We start from the raw sequence: 18,300 nt of genomic DNA on the forward strand, positions 1-18,300 counted from the left end.
GGTAGAGTTCAGCCAAATAATTTAGGAATATAATCAATTGGTTACCAAATTGCCAGCTACTACTAAACCCAACCTATGTAAAAACAAATTTATTTTATAGGCATCTATAATTTTAAGGCAAGGTATTTATTATATGTAATAGAGAGACTGGCATTTGGAAGCAGACTGTTGAATGTAGAAAGAGAATAAAGTAAGGGCTTCAGACAGATGTAATTGAACACCTTAGTAAACAGATCTCTATTATATCTGATCCTAAGGGTGTTTTAGTATTCAGTTGAGAAGTAACACACACACACACACACACACACACACACACACACACCATGATAACAGAGTGTTTCCTTGCAGTTGGTAACTATGGCTTCAGGTTTGTGTGTCTCAGATATTTTTGTTTCAAGCAGTCTCTTTGAATGAGTCCACACATTTGTGTTTTTTTCTAACAGTAGTATTTTAAAAACGCTTTTATACAAAAAAAAATTGCTTTTGCTCAACTTGTCTAGTCAAGTCTTTAGCGAAATGACCTCTCCTTTAAGAAGCTCCTGTTACACTGAAGAGACACTTGTCTTGTTAGTATTTAGAGTGTTAGAAAAATGTGCTGCTGGGTTGGCATTTTTTTAAAAAAAGGATTTAAAAAAGCAACAACAACTAAAAGCAGACACAAGTGTTTAGGCAGAACCGAGTATTCCCAGAAGTAACGAGGAGATAAATTGAATAAATGGGTTCCTGAGGCTAAGCCCTCCCTGAATTGTTCTATTTTAAACTACAGATACTTGGGCTTTTGAGTTTTCTTTTACTTTTTTATTATGCTTATCAAGTCAATGTCAACTGTTAGCGACTGCATTCATCCCTCCCCCCAAGCCCCCCTCCTGATGATCTGTTTGTGTTGTTGGAAGAAATGCCCATCTGGGTTCAGTTCCAAATGGGGAAAAAGACACTGGAAACATGGAGGCTGTTTGGAAAGATGGTTTAATGGTGGACAGGACCACATGGCTTGAGTTCCTGAACAGAATCATATGGCTTGAGTTCCTGAGCAGAAAAGGGATCACATTCTTCAAGATGTTGGGTGAAGAAAAAAAGGCCGAGAGTCCCTTAGTTTTATACCCTCTCCTGGGCTTTGAACTTCCTGGGGGACAGGAAGCGTATCCTGATTGGTTACTGTCAGAGGTCATAGCTAGCTTTGTAGATTGTCTGTGTGCTAAGTTTGGTTGAAACGTGGTGGCAATGAAATGGCTCTGCCTGAAGGGGGTTATCTTTGTTATACAGAATAGACTGGCTCAGGCCTTAATGGCCCATTGACAAAGGTAGGGGTGGCTGAGTTTTGGCCTCTCTGAGCTTCTCTTTTTAGGGGAAATATTCTGCCTTTCTAGTGTATCCCAAAATATTTCACTTCTCTAAGAAAGGGGTGGGTTTTAACTTCCAACAGTGTAACGGTGCATTCATCATCACTAGAACTGAGGCTGTCCACCTTCTTTTTTTCCCCTCCCATTTATCCCAGCGTCAGAACCTTTTCCACAGTCTTTGCATAGAAAACTAGAATATTAAAAAGAAGCCTTGAGGTAGAATTTTAGCACGTTGAAAAGTATGAACGCAGAGGTGGAATGAAAATAAAAATAGCACGATGGACTGAAGTCTGCACTGCTGTAGCACAGGACTTCTTAGATAAGTAGGTAAATGTTCATAATTAAAGAGGTTGACAACATTTTAAAAAGGAAATTGATGTATGCTCAGTTATTGCGTCCCAGCTGAAATCCTAAAAGTAGTCATAGCTCAGTTTGTCATGTACTAGCTTTGCAAGGGCAGCTGAAAAGAAAGATCTTATTGTTTGTTCTATGCCCACAACATTTTATTTTCACTGCTTTATTTTAAACAAATAGCAAATGTCACTTTTCCTAGATGCACAGTAAAGACCAACATTTTAATAATCATCATCATCGTTTAACAACCCCATAATCCATTGTGGGGTAGAATCTGGGCAACTGAATGGAGCTAGCAAATTGTTTACTGGCTGGATGTCCTTCCTGAGGCCAATGTGGAGATTTGTTCAGCAGATATATTCTCATTGTGTCCGGAGAGAAAAATATCTGCCTCTACCCAGGATCGAACCCGTGGCCTCCTGATTGTGAGGTGAGAGCACCACCTCTAGGTCACTGCACCACTCCCCAAAACTAGCATTTTAATGTATGTGAATAATCCAGGTAGGCGCTTTCTGTGTCTTCTTTTTGTAAAGATCTGAAGGTCCATAGACCACTGAAATGGCAGGAAAGCCAACTAGGTTTTCGTGTGTATTTATCTATTTTTATTCATTTCAGTCTTCACTACTGGCAGCTATTACAGGAATATCAAAGGAACTCATAGAGCAACACACACAGTTCAACAGAAGGTGTTCATCCTACTTCTATTTAGAATAGTCTTTGGAGTTGATATGACTGAATTATGTCTTTCAGTTTATCATCTGAATCTCTGGCATGCATTTATCGTGTCAAAACTGATCTCGGTGCCCTGCGTTGTTGTTGGAGATCTTCCTTGGATTGAAGGAAGAATTTTAAAATATTATACAGCACCCGAGCTGCTGTTTTTCTTGAGCTGTCTGACCATGTATGTTCTTGAGCTAAAGTACTTAGAAATGTGAAGTTAAGGGTATTTCTGGTGAGTCAATTTTTAAAATCATTTTTCTCCCATCAACAGTGAAAGCATTATCTAACCTGGCAATTGGGCATTATCTGGCTTCTGAATTGGTGCCTGGTAGCTTAATTGTGCCCACTCGATTTTCCCATCATGCCTCAGAAGTTGCTTCAATGTTTTCTATTAATGCATCAATGCAGATGGACACATTGAATTACATTTTAAAAGCTCAGCAGACAGCCTCCACTAAGTTAAGGGAACAAGAAATATATATATCTATATCTATATATATCTATATCTATCTATATCTATCTATATCTATATCTATATATATCTATATCTATCTATATCTATCTATCTATCTATCTATCTATCTATCTATCTATCTATCTATCTATATATATATATATATATATATATATATATATATATACACACACACACACATACACACACATACTATATATATATGAAAACCTAACTCTCATATTTGTGTTTGCATTTATCTGTCCTTTCCTTTCAAGTAGACAATGCTGTGGTGGTCTTGACACTCGTGTTTTGTAATTTCTTTATCTTCTAGCATTTTAAGAAGCACATTCATCATACCATGTTCTGGAATATCGTCCGTATAAAGGCATTTGAGAAAATGCTCTCTGGAGATCTCCATTGCTCTGATATTTCCACTTCATTTGCTGTTAGAAAATGAACCATTAAAGTCATTTTTTCCATTTGGCTTGCGACAGATACATGGTCCCGAATAACAGCATAATGTCTTGTTGAGTTCAGAAATGCAGCAATCTTCTCTTTGACTTTTGTTGCCAGCAACTGTATGATCTCATTCGGACTTGTTTTCCAAAGTAAATAACTTGGTCGGTGAAACATCCCAGATGCTTCTAGAATACAACATCAAACTCTGCCCTAAGTTCTGTGATTTTAAGGATAGTTTCATTGTTTGGCATATGCGGCTCATCTGAAGTGCTGTGCAAAATCCTAGATTTTGGGTACGGGCATTTTTGCAATGGGAATGAATATTTTGCCAGTAAATAAATTCATATGAATTGATTGATCGTATGATTATCTATGGTTGTCTTTAACCTAACTTTCAGTTGAAACTCTTCATTCCTGGTTCCTTGGTTATTTCCTAGACATGCCAGATTCTAGCGAGATATTTTTACCCCCAGTCTTTTGTTCTTGTAAAACTCAGTGTAGCTAGAGTAGAAAACTAGAAGAATTGCCAAAAGGCATAATGTGCAATATTTTGGGATTCTGAATAAATAAGTCATGAGCTCTCTGCTTTTTCACCATTCAGATTTTCATATGGTAGATGGAACCTTATATTTGCAGTGTCTTTGGAGAACACGAAATTTTCACTGGCAGTAGATCACACAGTGCAAGGATAATCTTCACGTTGCAGTGGTAATGTTGTTGGAACATGATCTGAAATAGCTACAGTACCTACCCAGCATAGTCCTGTAACTTTACTGTCAATTGATAGTATGAAGTATGGTCAATTGACCATATGAAGAAACCTCAAGTTTTCTTGCTCTTAATTCTAAGGAAGCAACCTAGGCACAAGTGAAATCACTCTGCAGCCATATTTCATTCTGTTCTCCCTTCCCTCCTCCAGTATCTATAAATGCACGCTCAAATAATCCATGTCTGCAGTTTTCCCGGAGGCATAGTAAAATGCTTTTGTTGGCTTGCATGTTAATATAGTTCCTAGCATATCACAGCTGTGCTCAGGGTGTAAGAACAAGTTAGAATAAAGTTCTTCTACTAGAAATAGTCCACTGAGATTCCCCCCCCCTCTTTTTTGGTAGAAGCTCCACTGAAAAGAAATAATGTTTTCCTTTAGGCAGTTTAAATTCCCTTTAAAGTGCTATTGTCCCTTCTTTATCCTTTGACATTCTTGTGATATCTTGAATTTGAAAATCAATGTCTCTTTTATTTAGAATCATAATTCATCCTACCCAGAAATGCAGCCATATATTACTATTCAAGAAACATCTAAAAACAAAACATATAAAAAATGATAACCAAGTCAGCATATTTTTTTTTGATGAAAACTCTTCCATCTTCCCTTAAGCTCTGAGAATCAATCCACTAAAATAATGCCTATGGTACTTTTGAAACTTTTTGACCTTGAACCTCAGTGAGTATCCAGAATCCACAGAAATAGTGTTATGTGCTGAAAATAAGTCTATACATTTTGTTCAAGAACCTCATGGGACAAATGATTATGATGAGGCAGCATCCTTGATTTGCCACAGGGAGCCTGATACCGCATGGAAGAAGAGGCAAAAACAGGTGTATTAAAAATAAACTGTTTTGTCAGTGACTCACAGCTAGAACAATATAGTAGGAAACGAATGCTAAAAAATAGCACAATAATTAACATGTTTTCCCAAAAATAAGACAGGGTCTTATTTTCTTTTGACCCTCAAAAATAAGCACTTGGCCTTATTTTTGGGGAGCTTATTATTTTTGAGGTGCAGGAGGTGGCAATATGGTCACCTCATGGCTGCTGCTGTGTAGCAATATTTTCAGGGAGAGCTTATCTTTGGGGGAGGGCTTATTTTAGCGCATGCACTCAAAAGCCCAACTGGGCTTATTATTCGGAGAGGTCTTATTTTTGGGAAAATAGGATAGACATAGTGTCACTTGCTTAAATTGGATGTTCCATTTAGTTTTTAGAGAATCCAGTATAGGGAACTTTTCAATAATCTAATTTTAAGGTAACAGAGATAGTGGTGTGTGAACCATAGTTATATTTGATAGAAAAAAGACAATATTACGAACAAATGGTGGGTAATAGTTTCTGTTGTTTCATGAACTTGTCTTCTAAGTGCATCTGTGTCCCTGAGTCCTTCAGGATCAGTAACCTGAGGACAGCTGACAGTCAGGACAATGATCCTTCCTAAATCATGGAATCAGTGAGACATAAACTTTTGCGAGATGCATCTTACTTTATGAAATGCTTTTGCCACCATGAACGTGGTTCTCCTCTACAAAGACGAAGTCACCATGGCACTCTGTCCTAATTCCGCTTTGAAAGGTTATATATATATTTAGAGCTTGCCAAGCACAAATTTTTGCATGGCTGAAGATAGATGGAAAAGTGGCAAACCTGTTTATATTGGAATACTGATTGGATCTAATGAAGCACCTCAGTATAATTTTACTTAGCATCTAGGGCAGAAGAACATGGTGTACTCCTATTTGAGGGGAGATAGCTCTGTCAAAAACAAAACAGATGAGTAAGTCCTTGTTAGGATGCACAGCCAACATAAGCCATATACTCCAGGCCTTGGGCTATCCAGCAAGATTTATATGGTGGAATTTCTGCTACCAATCTGTGATCACTAAGTACATATAAGAAGCACAGCTTCAATGCAGTACCTAGGCTGAAAGGCAGGCTAATATGATCTGTTCCACAGCTGCAATTTTAATTATAGTATTCATTATTCACAACTGTATTAGTTCAGATCTCTTAATATTTGCTGCTGGTGGTGTTCATTCTATGCCTTGCCTGTTTTGTGGCTGTCTGTAACTCATTATGGAACTCTGGAATTATTATATTTTTCAACAAACAATTAATTTATCCCACATTCTAGTGGAATCTTGTAACAATGACCTGGTAGGGTTAGGACCAATTAGCAGAGCAAGGTGGTAAATCACTCAATCAAAAATTTGGTAAGGAATGAGAAAGGATTGTTTTCTTTAACAATAGTCCAGTACAGAATGTGGTATAGGTGTGTAAGTCACAAGTAGGGGAGAGAGGGAAAAGTAATACATGCCATGTGTCTGGTGTGCAGCAAGAGGCAAATAAGCCAGCAATATTATATATCAGGAAAAAAATTCTACTGTTACAAAGTTGAAATCATGTACATACATTTATTCTATAAGTCAGGTAATAGGGAGAACAGAATGATTTTTCTTCTGCTTACGTGGTCCTTTTAAGAAAGAACTACACACTGTTTTCTTCAAGGCTTTGTTTTTGCCTTTAGATATGTTTTGGGGACACTTTTTGGCTATTTTATATTTGTGGATGTGATCTTATTTCATTTGATGGCATGAGTGGCTTTTAAGAAGTCCTTTTACATAAAATAAGGGCTGAAATGATAAATATTTCTGTTCTCTTTCAGGAAACATGAAGTCTCCTTGTTCGACCAGGAGTATTTTCCTTGCTCTTTTGTTCTTGCAGTCCGTGTGTTTGGGTAAGTACAAACCATTTGGGGTGCAAAGCTCTAAAATATTATTCCATCTTTCCTCTCTTCCTTAATCTGAGTGCTGATGGAATCCTAGAGAAAAGAACGATCTCTAGCTAACTCTGTCTTTTGCCCAAATAAAGGTTTATAATAATTTGTACTGTGTCAACTCCTTCTCTTATATTCCAACCTTTTCCTTACAAGAGGTGAATTCACACAATCCACTTAAGGAACAAAAAATGTGATGCGATTGTGTAAGAGAGAATGGCAGAGAAGCTGTTAGAGTAAGTAATTTGCCAAGTTCAGGAAGCTCCGTAATTATTACAGATGATATGTGAGAAAAACACTGTATGAATTTGCCCCAAATCAACTAATTCACAAAGAATTTGTGAATTAAAAAAAAATCAAACCCAAAGCTTCTCTATACCCATCAGAGGGCTATAGTTTATATCAGGAATTTGATAGTGATATGTCATTTCATCTGTTTTATTCCTAAATCAATTCTCACTTTAGCTCCAATATTTTTATTTTAAGTGTGTTTTTAAAGCAAGGCCTTGTAAGTGGTCAGGAACCTGAGTAATCTGTATTCTTGCATAAGAGTTCATTCGATTTTGACCAATTTATATTCTTTGTTTCCTTTTAACTTTTGTTTTTTGTGCTCCCCAATTTTTGATGGACTTAGGTCATTAATACATTTTTAAAGATAAACATATCAATCTATAAGGAAACTTGAAAACCAATAAATTATTAAGTCACAGATTTTAGTAAACTTTAGTAAATTTCTACAGATAATAGCAATAGCATTTAGACTTATATACCACTTCACAGTGCTATACAGCCTTCTTTAAGCGGTTTACAGAATCAGCATATTACTCCCAACAATTTGGTTCCTCATTTTACCCACCTTGGAAGGATGGAGTAAACCTTGAACCTGGTGAGTTTTCAGCTGCCAAATTGCAGTCAGCCAGCAGTCAGCAGAAGTAGCCTGCAGTACTGCACTCTAACCACTGTGCCACTTCAGCTCTTATTAAGTGATAGATTTTAGTAAACTTTAGTACAGATAATAGCAATATAATATTTTAATGTGGGCTATAATCAAAGTAAGCTAATTTCTTTTATGCCAACTTTGTGAAAGGCATTCTGGGCATTTAAGTTCCAAGTGGACAGGAAGACATTGAATTGAAAAAAAAACCCTGATGATGTAATTTTTAAGACTTTCAACATTCAACATAACTTTTCACGAAAATTCATAGTTAGTTAAAGAAAGAAGGGCAGGACAGACAGATGTTTAGATGTAGGGTTTTTTTGTGGTGATGATGATTATCATATATTGCAGATTCGTACATAGTCATTAAAAGTAGTTAATAATAATTTTAAAATATATAACAAGTTACAATTGAACAGAAAGAGATGACTAAAATATATGTAAATCTAAAGTGCATGCAATTAAACCTGATTTAAAAACAATGAAACTTTGGCAGAAAGTTGTAAAGGTTTAGTGAAGCTACAGAAAAGAAAACCTCTTACACCTCGTGGTTGTATCTTAGATGATGCATTTTACCACAGCTGGATGCAGCATTTCTATGAGTGTCTTAAAGCTGCTGATATGGTCATAAGATTACAGAGTGGAGAGCACATACTGTACTCAACTGAACACTAGAAATATGTGTATAAGCATCGGGTTGAATAATGGGCAAAAGGTACAATTATCTTTTTCATAAGGCTAATTTAGAAAAGTTGAAGAAATGTTTTAATTAAGTATGAGAGTGCAGTGGTCTAGCTTGGAAATGTGACTAAATTTTGAGCAGCCTTTGTTTATCAATATACTCTTGCAGTGATTAACATTGAAGCCTGGTGTGTTTTCATGTAATTGTCATAGATGTTAAATCCATAGTTAAGAATAGATGCATGTGAATCTGCATATTGATACAATATGTTTAATTCCAAGCTTTCAATCACGTATGTGTCCCCAATAGAGCTTTGCAGCTCTTTATCACTGCTGTAATTGAGTCAATCCTTGCTACTGGTTAACCAGTTTCTCTTTCCTACCATTATGGGCTTCTCAAGGCACCTTGGAACTTTTGCACAATGTGTTCAAAATATGATAATTTGAGTCTGGTCATTTGTACTTTGAGCAAGAACTCTGATTCAATAACCCCTATATGATCCAGTTCTTCATTTTCTTGGGTGTTCTTCAACATCAAAATTCAAAAGCATTAGTATTTTTTCAGTCCTGATTTTTTTCCAAGTCTGGCTTTTATTTCTATAGAGTATCTCAAGAAAATCTACTCTCTGCATGATCCTGATCTTTGTAGGTATAGAAGTAATCTCAATATCTGAATACCTTTTCCAAATCCTTTATTATTGTTCTACAGAGTGCTAGTTGATGGCCTCTTCCTTGCCTGCTGGTTCCCTTACTGTTGATGGTTCATCCTAAAAAGCAGAACCTTGTACCCACCCTTTTGAGATTATCATCATCAATTATAAGGCTGGTTGCTGTACCTGTGCCATTAAGGTAAAGGTTCACCTTGCACAGATGTACTAGTTGTTCCTAACTCTAGGGGGTGGTGCTCATCTCTGTTTCAAAGCTGAAGAGCCAGTGCTGTGGTCATGTGGCTGGCATGACTAAATGCTGAAGGCGCATGGAACGCTGTTACCTTCCCACCAAAGATGGTCCCTATTTTTCTATTTGCATTTTTACAAGCTTTCGAACTACTAGGTTGGCAGAAGCTGGACAAGTAATAGGAGCTCACTCAGTTATGTGGTTTTAGGGATTCGAACCACCGAACTGCTGACCTTTCAATCGACAAGCTCAGCATCTTAGCCACTGAGCCACCATGTCCCTGTGCCATTAGCTCAGTCTTATATTTAACATTAGCCCCATTTTTTCACTGTACTCTTTGACTTTCATAGCTTCAGATTATTTGTGTTTTCAGAGAAGTGTCATCAGCATACTTCAGATTATTGTTGTTTCTTCCTCTAGTATTAAAACCAAGCTTGCCTTTTTCTATTTCAGTACACTTCGATACAAGCTTGGTTTAAAAATGGGGACCGAATATGTCCAAAATATAATTATATTGTTTTAGCTTATACTTGGAATTTGAACCTAGCAGGATTCTCTATTCAATGAAAATGTAATTGATATCAGTCTCTCAGCTTTGGAAGTGACAGCAATGGGCAACCTGAGGTGATCTTGAAAAGACTGGACTAGGTTAGTTCCCTCAAGACTGAGAGCAATGAACATTCTTCTGAATTGTTGACAATAATGATAAACATAGAAGTAAGTGTCTATGCAGTCAGTAGGAAGAAAACACAAATAGAATAGAATAGAATTCTTTATTGGCCAAATGTGATTGGACACACAAGGAATTTGTCTTTGGTGCATATGCTGTCAGTCTACATAAGGAGAATAAAATACATCCATCAAGAATAAAAATATACAACACTTACTGATAGTCATCGGTTACTAATAAGCTATCAAATCATACTAGGAAACAAATAAGAACAATATAAATTGAAAGATACAAGCAACATAGTTATAGTCATAAGTGTGGAGAGATAGGTACACTAGGAAAGAAGAGAAGAGTAGTAGTTACATTGTTAGTAAACTGAATATTTACTTAGTAAATTTACTTAGTAAATTGAATAATATATTCTTAATAAATTGAAAACCTCTTGTCAATTTTTTCTTTTAATGCCTCATATAAGCTAAACATAAGCAAGATGTTAAGTTTTTTACCGTGTGCTTTAAACATATTTCACGTTATCATCCCGGTAGGTTTTAATATATGCCCTGTAATATATAGCACCCCTATCTCAGCTATAAAGTGTCTTTCTTCAACTGGGGTGCTTTAAAAAATTCATGCCATTCTGGCAGCCAGAAAAAAATGACTCCCCGCCCCTCTTATTCTTGTGCTGATCCTTCTGATATACTCATTTGCTGAGCAGGGAGACAAAACAATTAATTAAAGTTAGTAACAATGTGTTGAAAAGATCAGCAGCAGCTGCCTAAAAAGCAACCTGGCAAGACTTTCACATGGTGGTGTTAACATTTACTACTAGTCAACTCCCAGGTGTCTGTTAAGAACCCTCTTCTAAGCCTTAACACCTCAGTTGGATAGTTTTTAAAAAAGATTTTTCCAAACTTCTTTCAAAGGTGTTCAAACTTTTCAATTCAAAGTGCTGAAGGAGGGTGAAGAACGAAACGTATCTTAGATAGGTTTGATTGGACTGTGGAGCTCCACACTGCTTTTATTACTCTCAGTAGCTTTCCAGGATTTCACATAGCAAATTCTGTGGATTCATATTTTGGTGGCAGGACATCTGCAGTGCAAGTCAGCTACAGATTCCTTATCCTTTTCAAACTTTCTTTTGTACCTGAGGGGATTGGAGATCAGTGGCTTCTAAGCCCGTCCACTTTGCTTTGGTAGTTGGCGTTGAGTTGCACATGTCATAATTTTTGCAATTTATGTAGATTATTACTATTTGAATACAGATGTTATATTGATTCACCAACTGAGCCATGGTGGCGCAGTGGTTAAATGCAGCACTGCAGGCTACTTCAGCTGACTGCAGTTCTGCAGTTCGGCTGTTCAAATCTCACCGGCTCAGGGTTGACTCAGCCTTCCATCCTTCCAAGGTGGGTAAAATGAGGACCCGGATTGTTGTTGGGGGCAATATGCTGACTCTGTAAACCGCTTAGAGAGGGCTGAAAGCCCCATGAAGCGGTATATAAGTCTAACTGCTATTGCTATTGCTATTTCTTGTACAGAACCAAATTTGATTTAAAACTGGCTGCCCATCGCATCCTTGTTATTTAAAGTAAAAATTCTTGTTATTCAAAGGTCTGGGTTTTTTTGAGGGTTGATTGAGTACAGAAATCCAGTGCCCAGCAGGCAGCTAAGATGTCCAGGCAACCGGTAATTATAATTGGCAGATGCTTTAAGCTAAGATTTTAAAACTGAACATGTTACAGAAATGTTCTGTACTTTAGCTTATAAATAATCCCCCATAGTATAATAACTTTCCCTGGCTTTAATCTGCATTTTAATGTTGTTTGTTTTTGAACTTGGGGGAGGAAAAACCAAGTTTGTGTGATAAATTTGAACTTCTGTGGAAAATAACTGGTATGATTCCAAGCAGCCATGGGAAAATGTTTGGGAATGTTTTGTTACTTTTTCCCCAAGGGTTTCAGTATAGCTTGATCAAATATTTGAGTAGAGAAATATTTATGGTGATCATCTTCATGGGCAGCTTTCCAATTAATCAAACAATCACTCAGCTTTAATATTCTTGAAGCATCTGACAATTTATCTGGAAGAGGTTCAGGCCAACCATTCTTCTCCTACAGCTGCTATTGTACCACTCTTCTACTGGGCCACCGTTCTCTTTATTATCAATTATATTTTTATTGAATAGAGAATCCACATGCTGGAAAACATTTCCACTTCACACAAAAACTATCCAAAGTTCTATATTCATACAGCTTGGAAAATTGGCTCACTTCACCTCTCACTGGAGAAAACCCTGAGCCAAAACAGACATTATTCCATATGGAATTAGGTTTATTTGAGTCTCAGATAACTTTACTGTAAAGAACTCATGAATATGGCATGTAGATTGAAAACAGTAGACACTGGCTGAATCTCAGACTCAGCATTTTTACATCAATGAGTTTGAACCACAAGTTCTTATGGATATAGTCAACTGCCAGGTTTATTGGGAAAAATAAAGTAAGTCATATAAATATAATGGCCTTAAATGGCAACATAATGTAACAAGCTAAGACACCTTGGCTGGTGCTTCTGACAAATTAATTCCAGATTCCTCATCCTTAATTGGTCCACCTGTTATGAAATGAAAATTAACCATTTTTTCAGTGATAAGGTGCGGAAGTATTCTTCCCACTTAAAAATAATTCTGTGTGTATGAGGAAGGAGAGAGGGAGGGAGGGGGGAGAGAGAGAGAGAGAGAGAGAATTTGGACAAGACTAGCTTATTTCTTGCTTTTCTAATTCCAAACACAATTTTAATAATGTATTTGAATAGAATAGAAAATAGAATAGAAGAGAATAGAAACTAGAACAACATAGAATAGAATAGAATAGAATAGAATAGAATTCTTTATTGGCCAAGTGTGATTAGACTCACAAGGAATTTGTCTTTGGTGCATATGCTCTTAGTGTACATAAAAAGACAAGATACATTCGATAAGAATCATAAGATACAGCACTTAATGATAGTCATAGGGCACAAATAAGCAATCGGGAATCAATCAATATCAGTATAAATCAGAGGGATACAAGCAACAAAGTTACAGTCCTGCAGTCATAAGTGGGAGGAGATGGGTGATAGGAATGATGATAGGAATGATGAGAAGACTAATAGTAATAGTTAACGCAGCCTTAGTGAATAGTTTGACAGCGTTGAGGGAATTATTTGTTTAGCAGAGTGATGGCGTTCAGGAAAAAAAAATGTTTTTGTGTCTAGTTGTCTTGGGGTGCAGTGCCCTATAGCGTCATTTTGAGGGTGGGAGTTGAAACAATTTATGTCCAGATGCGAGGGCTCTGTAGATATTTTCACGGCCCTCTTTTTGACTCGTGCAGTGTACAGGTCCTCAATGGAAGGCAGGTTGACAGTAATTGTTTTTCCTGCAGTTCTGATTTGATGTCTCATCGTGTTTTAATGCAACTATGATAATTGGTATTATAATTTGGTAATCATGAGAAATATCTCAACACTGCTGCTTTTAAAAATCACCTTATTTGGATAGTTACCCTTGCTGCATTAGTTGTGGAAATCACATGAGTGAATCAAGATCACAATTAAATCCAAAAATTATACAATTGCACCATTAGTGGTACCATATTTGAGCCTTTGTGACAATTTCCGTAGGTATGTTTTGAACTCCAGTTGTAAGGAGATTTTCTGGAAAGTGTTGTACAAAACACAGAGGAGGTGATGAGACTACAAAGAGGGAGTGAAGCTCAACTGCCAGTCCTCCTAAATAAGTGTTCTTCTAAAATTACCTGGAGCTGATGTTCCACTGAATAATATTGTATTGTTTCCCTCTAGTGTCTTATTCAAGCAACTGCATAATTCAGTTCAAATTTAGGTCACTTAGCTACTCAGTGTTTCAGAAAAAAATGGAAGCAGTTGTGATTTTATTAGAAGTAGAAACCCATCTTTCCAAACTGAAGAATTCACAGATATCCTGTGAGCTTTTACTCTTACTGCAACCAAACATTATCCTACACCTGATAAATCCCAATTTTCATATCTGATCACCTGCCATGTGATGGTGTATCTTACACATTTAAAAGTCTGAAATCCATCACTTGTATTTTTCCTGCCTCGTCCCTTGGTTTCTCCTATTATTATTTCACCATATCGTGAAGCAATTTTGTATAGCTCCAGTTAAGGCAGTGATGGCGAACCTTTTAGTCACAGAGTGCCCAAACCGGAAGGTGCACATGTGCGTCCATGCATAGCAGAGCACTGGAAACCCGCCGACCAGCTGGCCTGCGTGCATGCGCTGTGAGAAACCTGATGACCAGTTGGCTGAACTGGGGCGATGGCACGCATGCCCACAGAGAGGGCTCTGCGTGCCATAGGTTTGCCATCACGGACTTAAGGCATTTAGTTGTGTTTTCTCTGGCTAAAAATGGTACAAGTGTTTCTAAATCAAAATAAAAAAGGACATACATTGGTGACTGGAACACTTCATCCAAGATAAGTTGTGTTGATTGTAATTCTTAGGAATAGGAATAGGAATAGCAATAGCACTATAGTTCCTCCCCCTCCTCTTCTTCTTCCTCCTCCTCTGAATTAAATCAGGTATGTAGCCAGATTTTTACTTGGAAGATAAATTCTATTGTTTTTGCTGTGCCTTGTCAACAAGCAAACATGTAAGGCTGCATCTTAAAAGCTAAAGACCCTTATAGTTCTGTTTGATGAATACCACACTACAGTAAAGCTATAATGAACATTTGTGTTTGGACACATTTTCCTAGTAGACACATCAATAATTGATGCCTCAGCTGTTGGTGACCAGTACTAGAATAGATCAATTTGTCACGCGCGGCCAAGCCACTTTAGAAATCTGAGTACTGAGAGCTGGATGCAGGAATGAAGATGATTTGTTCTTAAAAGTGAATACTTACCTTGCATTCGAGGATCAAGTGTGCAGTTTTATTCTCAAAATACTACTATTCAAAAAATCTGAATGGATCCTTTGTCACAAACTCCCTTCCCCTAAACATAACTATTGTGGGAGTTTATGTGACATTTCATGAGCTAGGAACTTTCTTTCTTTCTTTCTCTTTCTCTTTTTCTTTCTATCTTTGTCTCTATCTCTCTTTTTCTCTCTCTCCCTTCCTTCCTTCCTCTTTATTTCCTACTCTTTCTTTCTTTCTTTTTCTTTCTTTCTTTCCTTCCTTCCTTCCTCCCTCTTTCTTTCTTTCTTTCTTTCCTTCCTTCCTTCCTTCCTTCCTTATCAATGTTTATATACAATTTTTAAAGGAATTTTCTAAAGTTATTCTACAACCAGGAATAATGGGAAAAGAGGTGTTTGTTTAAAAGATCGTGTTGATATTCAGTGGAACTTCAGGGACTTAAGTTTAAAAGAAGATATTTTTTGTGACCAAGAAAATAGAACTTCCATGCAGAAAGAGTTATTTTCCATTCCTTCTAATTCCCAAGGCATGTCCAACTATTAACGTACTTCCTTTCTTATCAAATCATGTCTGTGGGTGATTGGCTGTTGGTTAGTAGACAGTTTTGTTTCCAACTTCTGAATATTTCAATACAATCTGGGAGAAATATTCTTTCTTTATCTGTGGAACTCTAAGCCTGATATATTTTTAGTCAGAGATGGTATTCGATTTTTTTCACTACCGGTAGCAGGAGCACAGAAGGTTCTTGATGACATCAGGGTGGGTGGGCAGAGTCTTGCGCCACCGCCACTACCGGTTTGCCGAACTGGTGTGAACTGGAGCATACCACCTCTGTTTCAGAGGTGGGTTCCTACCAGTTCGCATCTATTCGGTAGAACCGGTTCGTCAAATCTACCGAACAGGTTAGAAGAGGTTCCACCAGTGGACCCGGAAAGCAGGCCACACCTACAGAAGAGGTTCCAAAGTTTTTTGAAACCCATCCCTGGTCCTTGGATATGATTATTCTACACTATCATGCTCATATTTATAAAACTCAGTGCCTCTGTGAAAGGTAAGGATGACTACTGCGTTTGTGGTGCAATCAGAACATTGCGTGTGTTGAAGTTGTTTTAACGCAAACCAAAGATGCCTTTTAAAAAACAAGTTCACATCATATTCTTATGCATGCCAGTGCTGTGTGTGAGGTAATTTAAGGTGGTTCTGACAAGTGTCGTCGGCATCTTCATATCCAGTCACATGGGTGGCAAGCCACTCCCATCTGGTCACATGAGTGGCAAGCCACTCCCACAAAGGAGGCCACACCCACAGAGTAGGTTCGAACAATTTTTGAAACCCACCACTGCTCTGTTTCTAGTGGGTATAAACATTAGAAAAATTTATTTAGGTCTACAAAGCCTTCACTCAATGGATAATTTCTGCTACATCAGAAGGCAGTTAAACATAAACATTGCTTCAGTGCATGAAGGAAGAAAGAAGAAGGAAGAAATAGCTGCATAGACTAACCAGCAGACACTGAAAGTACTGCCAAGAACGTTATATGGAACAGCAGTTTCTGACTCAAAGCTCTTGGCTCTTAGATTTAAATAATCTTAATCCTTTTTGGGGAATTTCTAGCACTTCTGAAAAAGGCATTAAAACCTAATTGTGCTTTTGAATGATAATAAATATGGTTTTAAATTTTGAAACATTTTAACTTATGAGAAACAAAGGAACATACATATTGTGGAAATGACCCAGTGCTGTTAAATCTATACTACCCTTGAGAGAAGCTTCCATCTGTTTTCCTTCTTCTGTTATACACAGGCATAACTTTTTACACAACATGTACGTTTCAAAAACACCATCTTCCAGTGAGCTTTGTTTATTGAATGACATGTCAATTTTTTTTTTAAGTTTGCCACTTTTTTTTTCTTTTCTAAAGGCAAAATATCACAGGGAAGATATTTACATATTAGTAATATACCTTCTAAAAATGTTAGGAAGAAAAAATATATTTAATTCTTAATTATTCAATCTTAAAACCATCCTTTTGACAGTCCTTTATTTATATAAAATGTTAGATCTTTGGGAAGAGAATGCAATTTTTAAAATTTTCAGAGGTCATAAAGTAGATGCTATAGAGAGGAAGTATTTTCATATTCTTTATTTGATGTTTGGTACCTAATTAGAAAAAGTATAAGTATTACAGAAGTTGCTTCCTATGTCATCTATATCTGTAATGGTGAACCTATGGCACGTGTGCCACAGGTGGAACGCAGCACCCTCTCTTGCGAGCTGTCACCCCAATTCAGATTTGCTGCACATGCGTATGCACCTCCCGCCAGCCAGCTAGTCTTTGGGTCTATGCACCCTTGTGTGGGGGATGGGGCACGTGCGGGGGGCTGTGTGGGCGTGGGCATGGGGTGCATGCGTGGGAGGGTGGGGTGTATGTTGAGGGGCCGTGCATGGATTGCATTTTGGGGGTTTGGCTATGCACATGGCATTCACGTGCAGCTCATGCGCACTTTTGGGCACTCGATCTGGAAAAGGTTCTCCATCACTGATCTATACCAAGCACTGATATGTGAGTTGATCTAGAATTGGAGTTAAATGTGAGCTGAACATTCTTTCCATCCCTTATCTTTCTTTTAAAAGCAAAATATGGTCTTCAAAACATTCCTATAAGGTAAATTGTGGATGGCAACTGTCTCAAAATCACCCCAATAATTTTCCTGGCCAATGGGGACAACTAAACCTGGATATCTCTATTCCTATTCCAATGCTTACGTAGTATAGATAGTCCTTGCTTAATGAGGGTAATTGGGACTGGAATTTCTGTTACTAAATGAGGTCATAAAGTGGACGGCACATGACCATGATACTTAGCAATGTCAGTTTTGCCAGTCCCTAGTTAACCATTGTTAAATGACTCACTATTAGTTATTAAGTGAGAACCTTAAATGACTGTTATTTCTGACTTCCCCATACATTTTTCTTATGGGGAAGCTGACAGGGACGATTCACAAATTATGATCACATAACTGCAGGACACCGCAAGGATCAGATCAGGTTGTCAAGTACCCAGTTTGTGATCATGTAACTGCAGGAATGATGTGATGGCAGAAACCGTGATAGCTGGAAACAGAGCCACCGTTAATAGCAAGATGGGCAGCATATAAATTTAATAAAGTACCACCAATTCAGCACCATAAGTTCCAACAGTCACTGAATGATGGTTGCCCCCTGTATATAACAATGTCTGCTTCTTGTGTGGCAAGCAGAGCTGGCAGCAGATTCCGACAGTGAGGAGGTTGGGAG

At 37.5% G+C, this 18,300-nt stretch overlaps 1 protein-coding gene across 1 annotated transcript in view; it reads left to right on the forward strand.

The window, feature by feature from the left end:
• The first annotated feature begins 5,610 nt into the window (after positions 1–5,610).
• Positions 5,611–18,300, forward strand: part of CDH23 (cadherin related 23) — a 594,289-nt gene continuing 581,599 nt past the window's right edge. The window contains exons 1-2 of the mRNA XM_032232225.1: positions 5,611–5,677; positions 6,768–6,839. Coding sequence (XP_032088116.1) covers positions 5,611–5,677; positions 6,768–6,839 — 139 coding nt within the window. The remainder of the gene's footprint in view (positions 5,678–6,767; positions 6,840–18,300) is intronic.

This window comes from Thamnophis elegans, chromosome 15 (genome assembly GCF_009769535.1).
Source record: "Thamnophis elegans isolate rThaEle1 chromosome 15, rThaEle1.pri, whole genome shotgun sequence".
In the NCBI taxonomy this organism is placed as follows: Eukaryota; Metazoa; Chordata; class Lepidosauria; order Squamata; family Colubridae; genus Thamnophis; species Thamnophis elegans.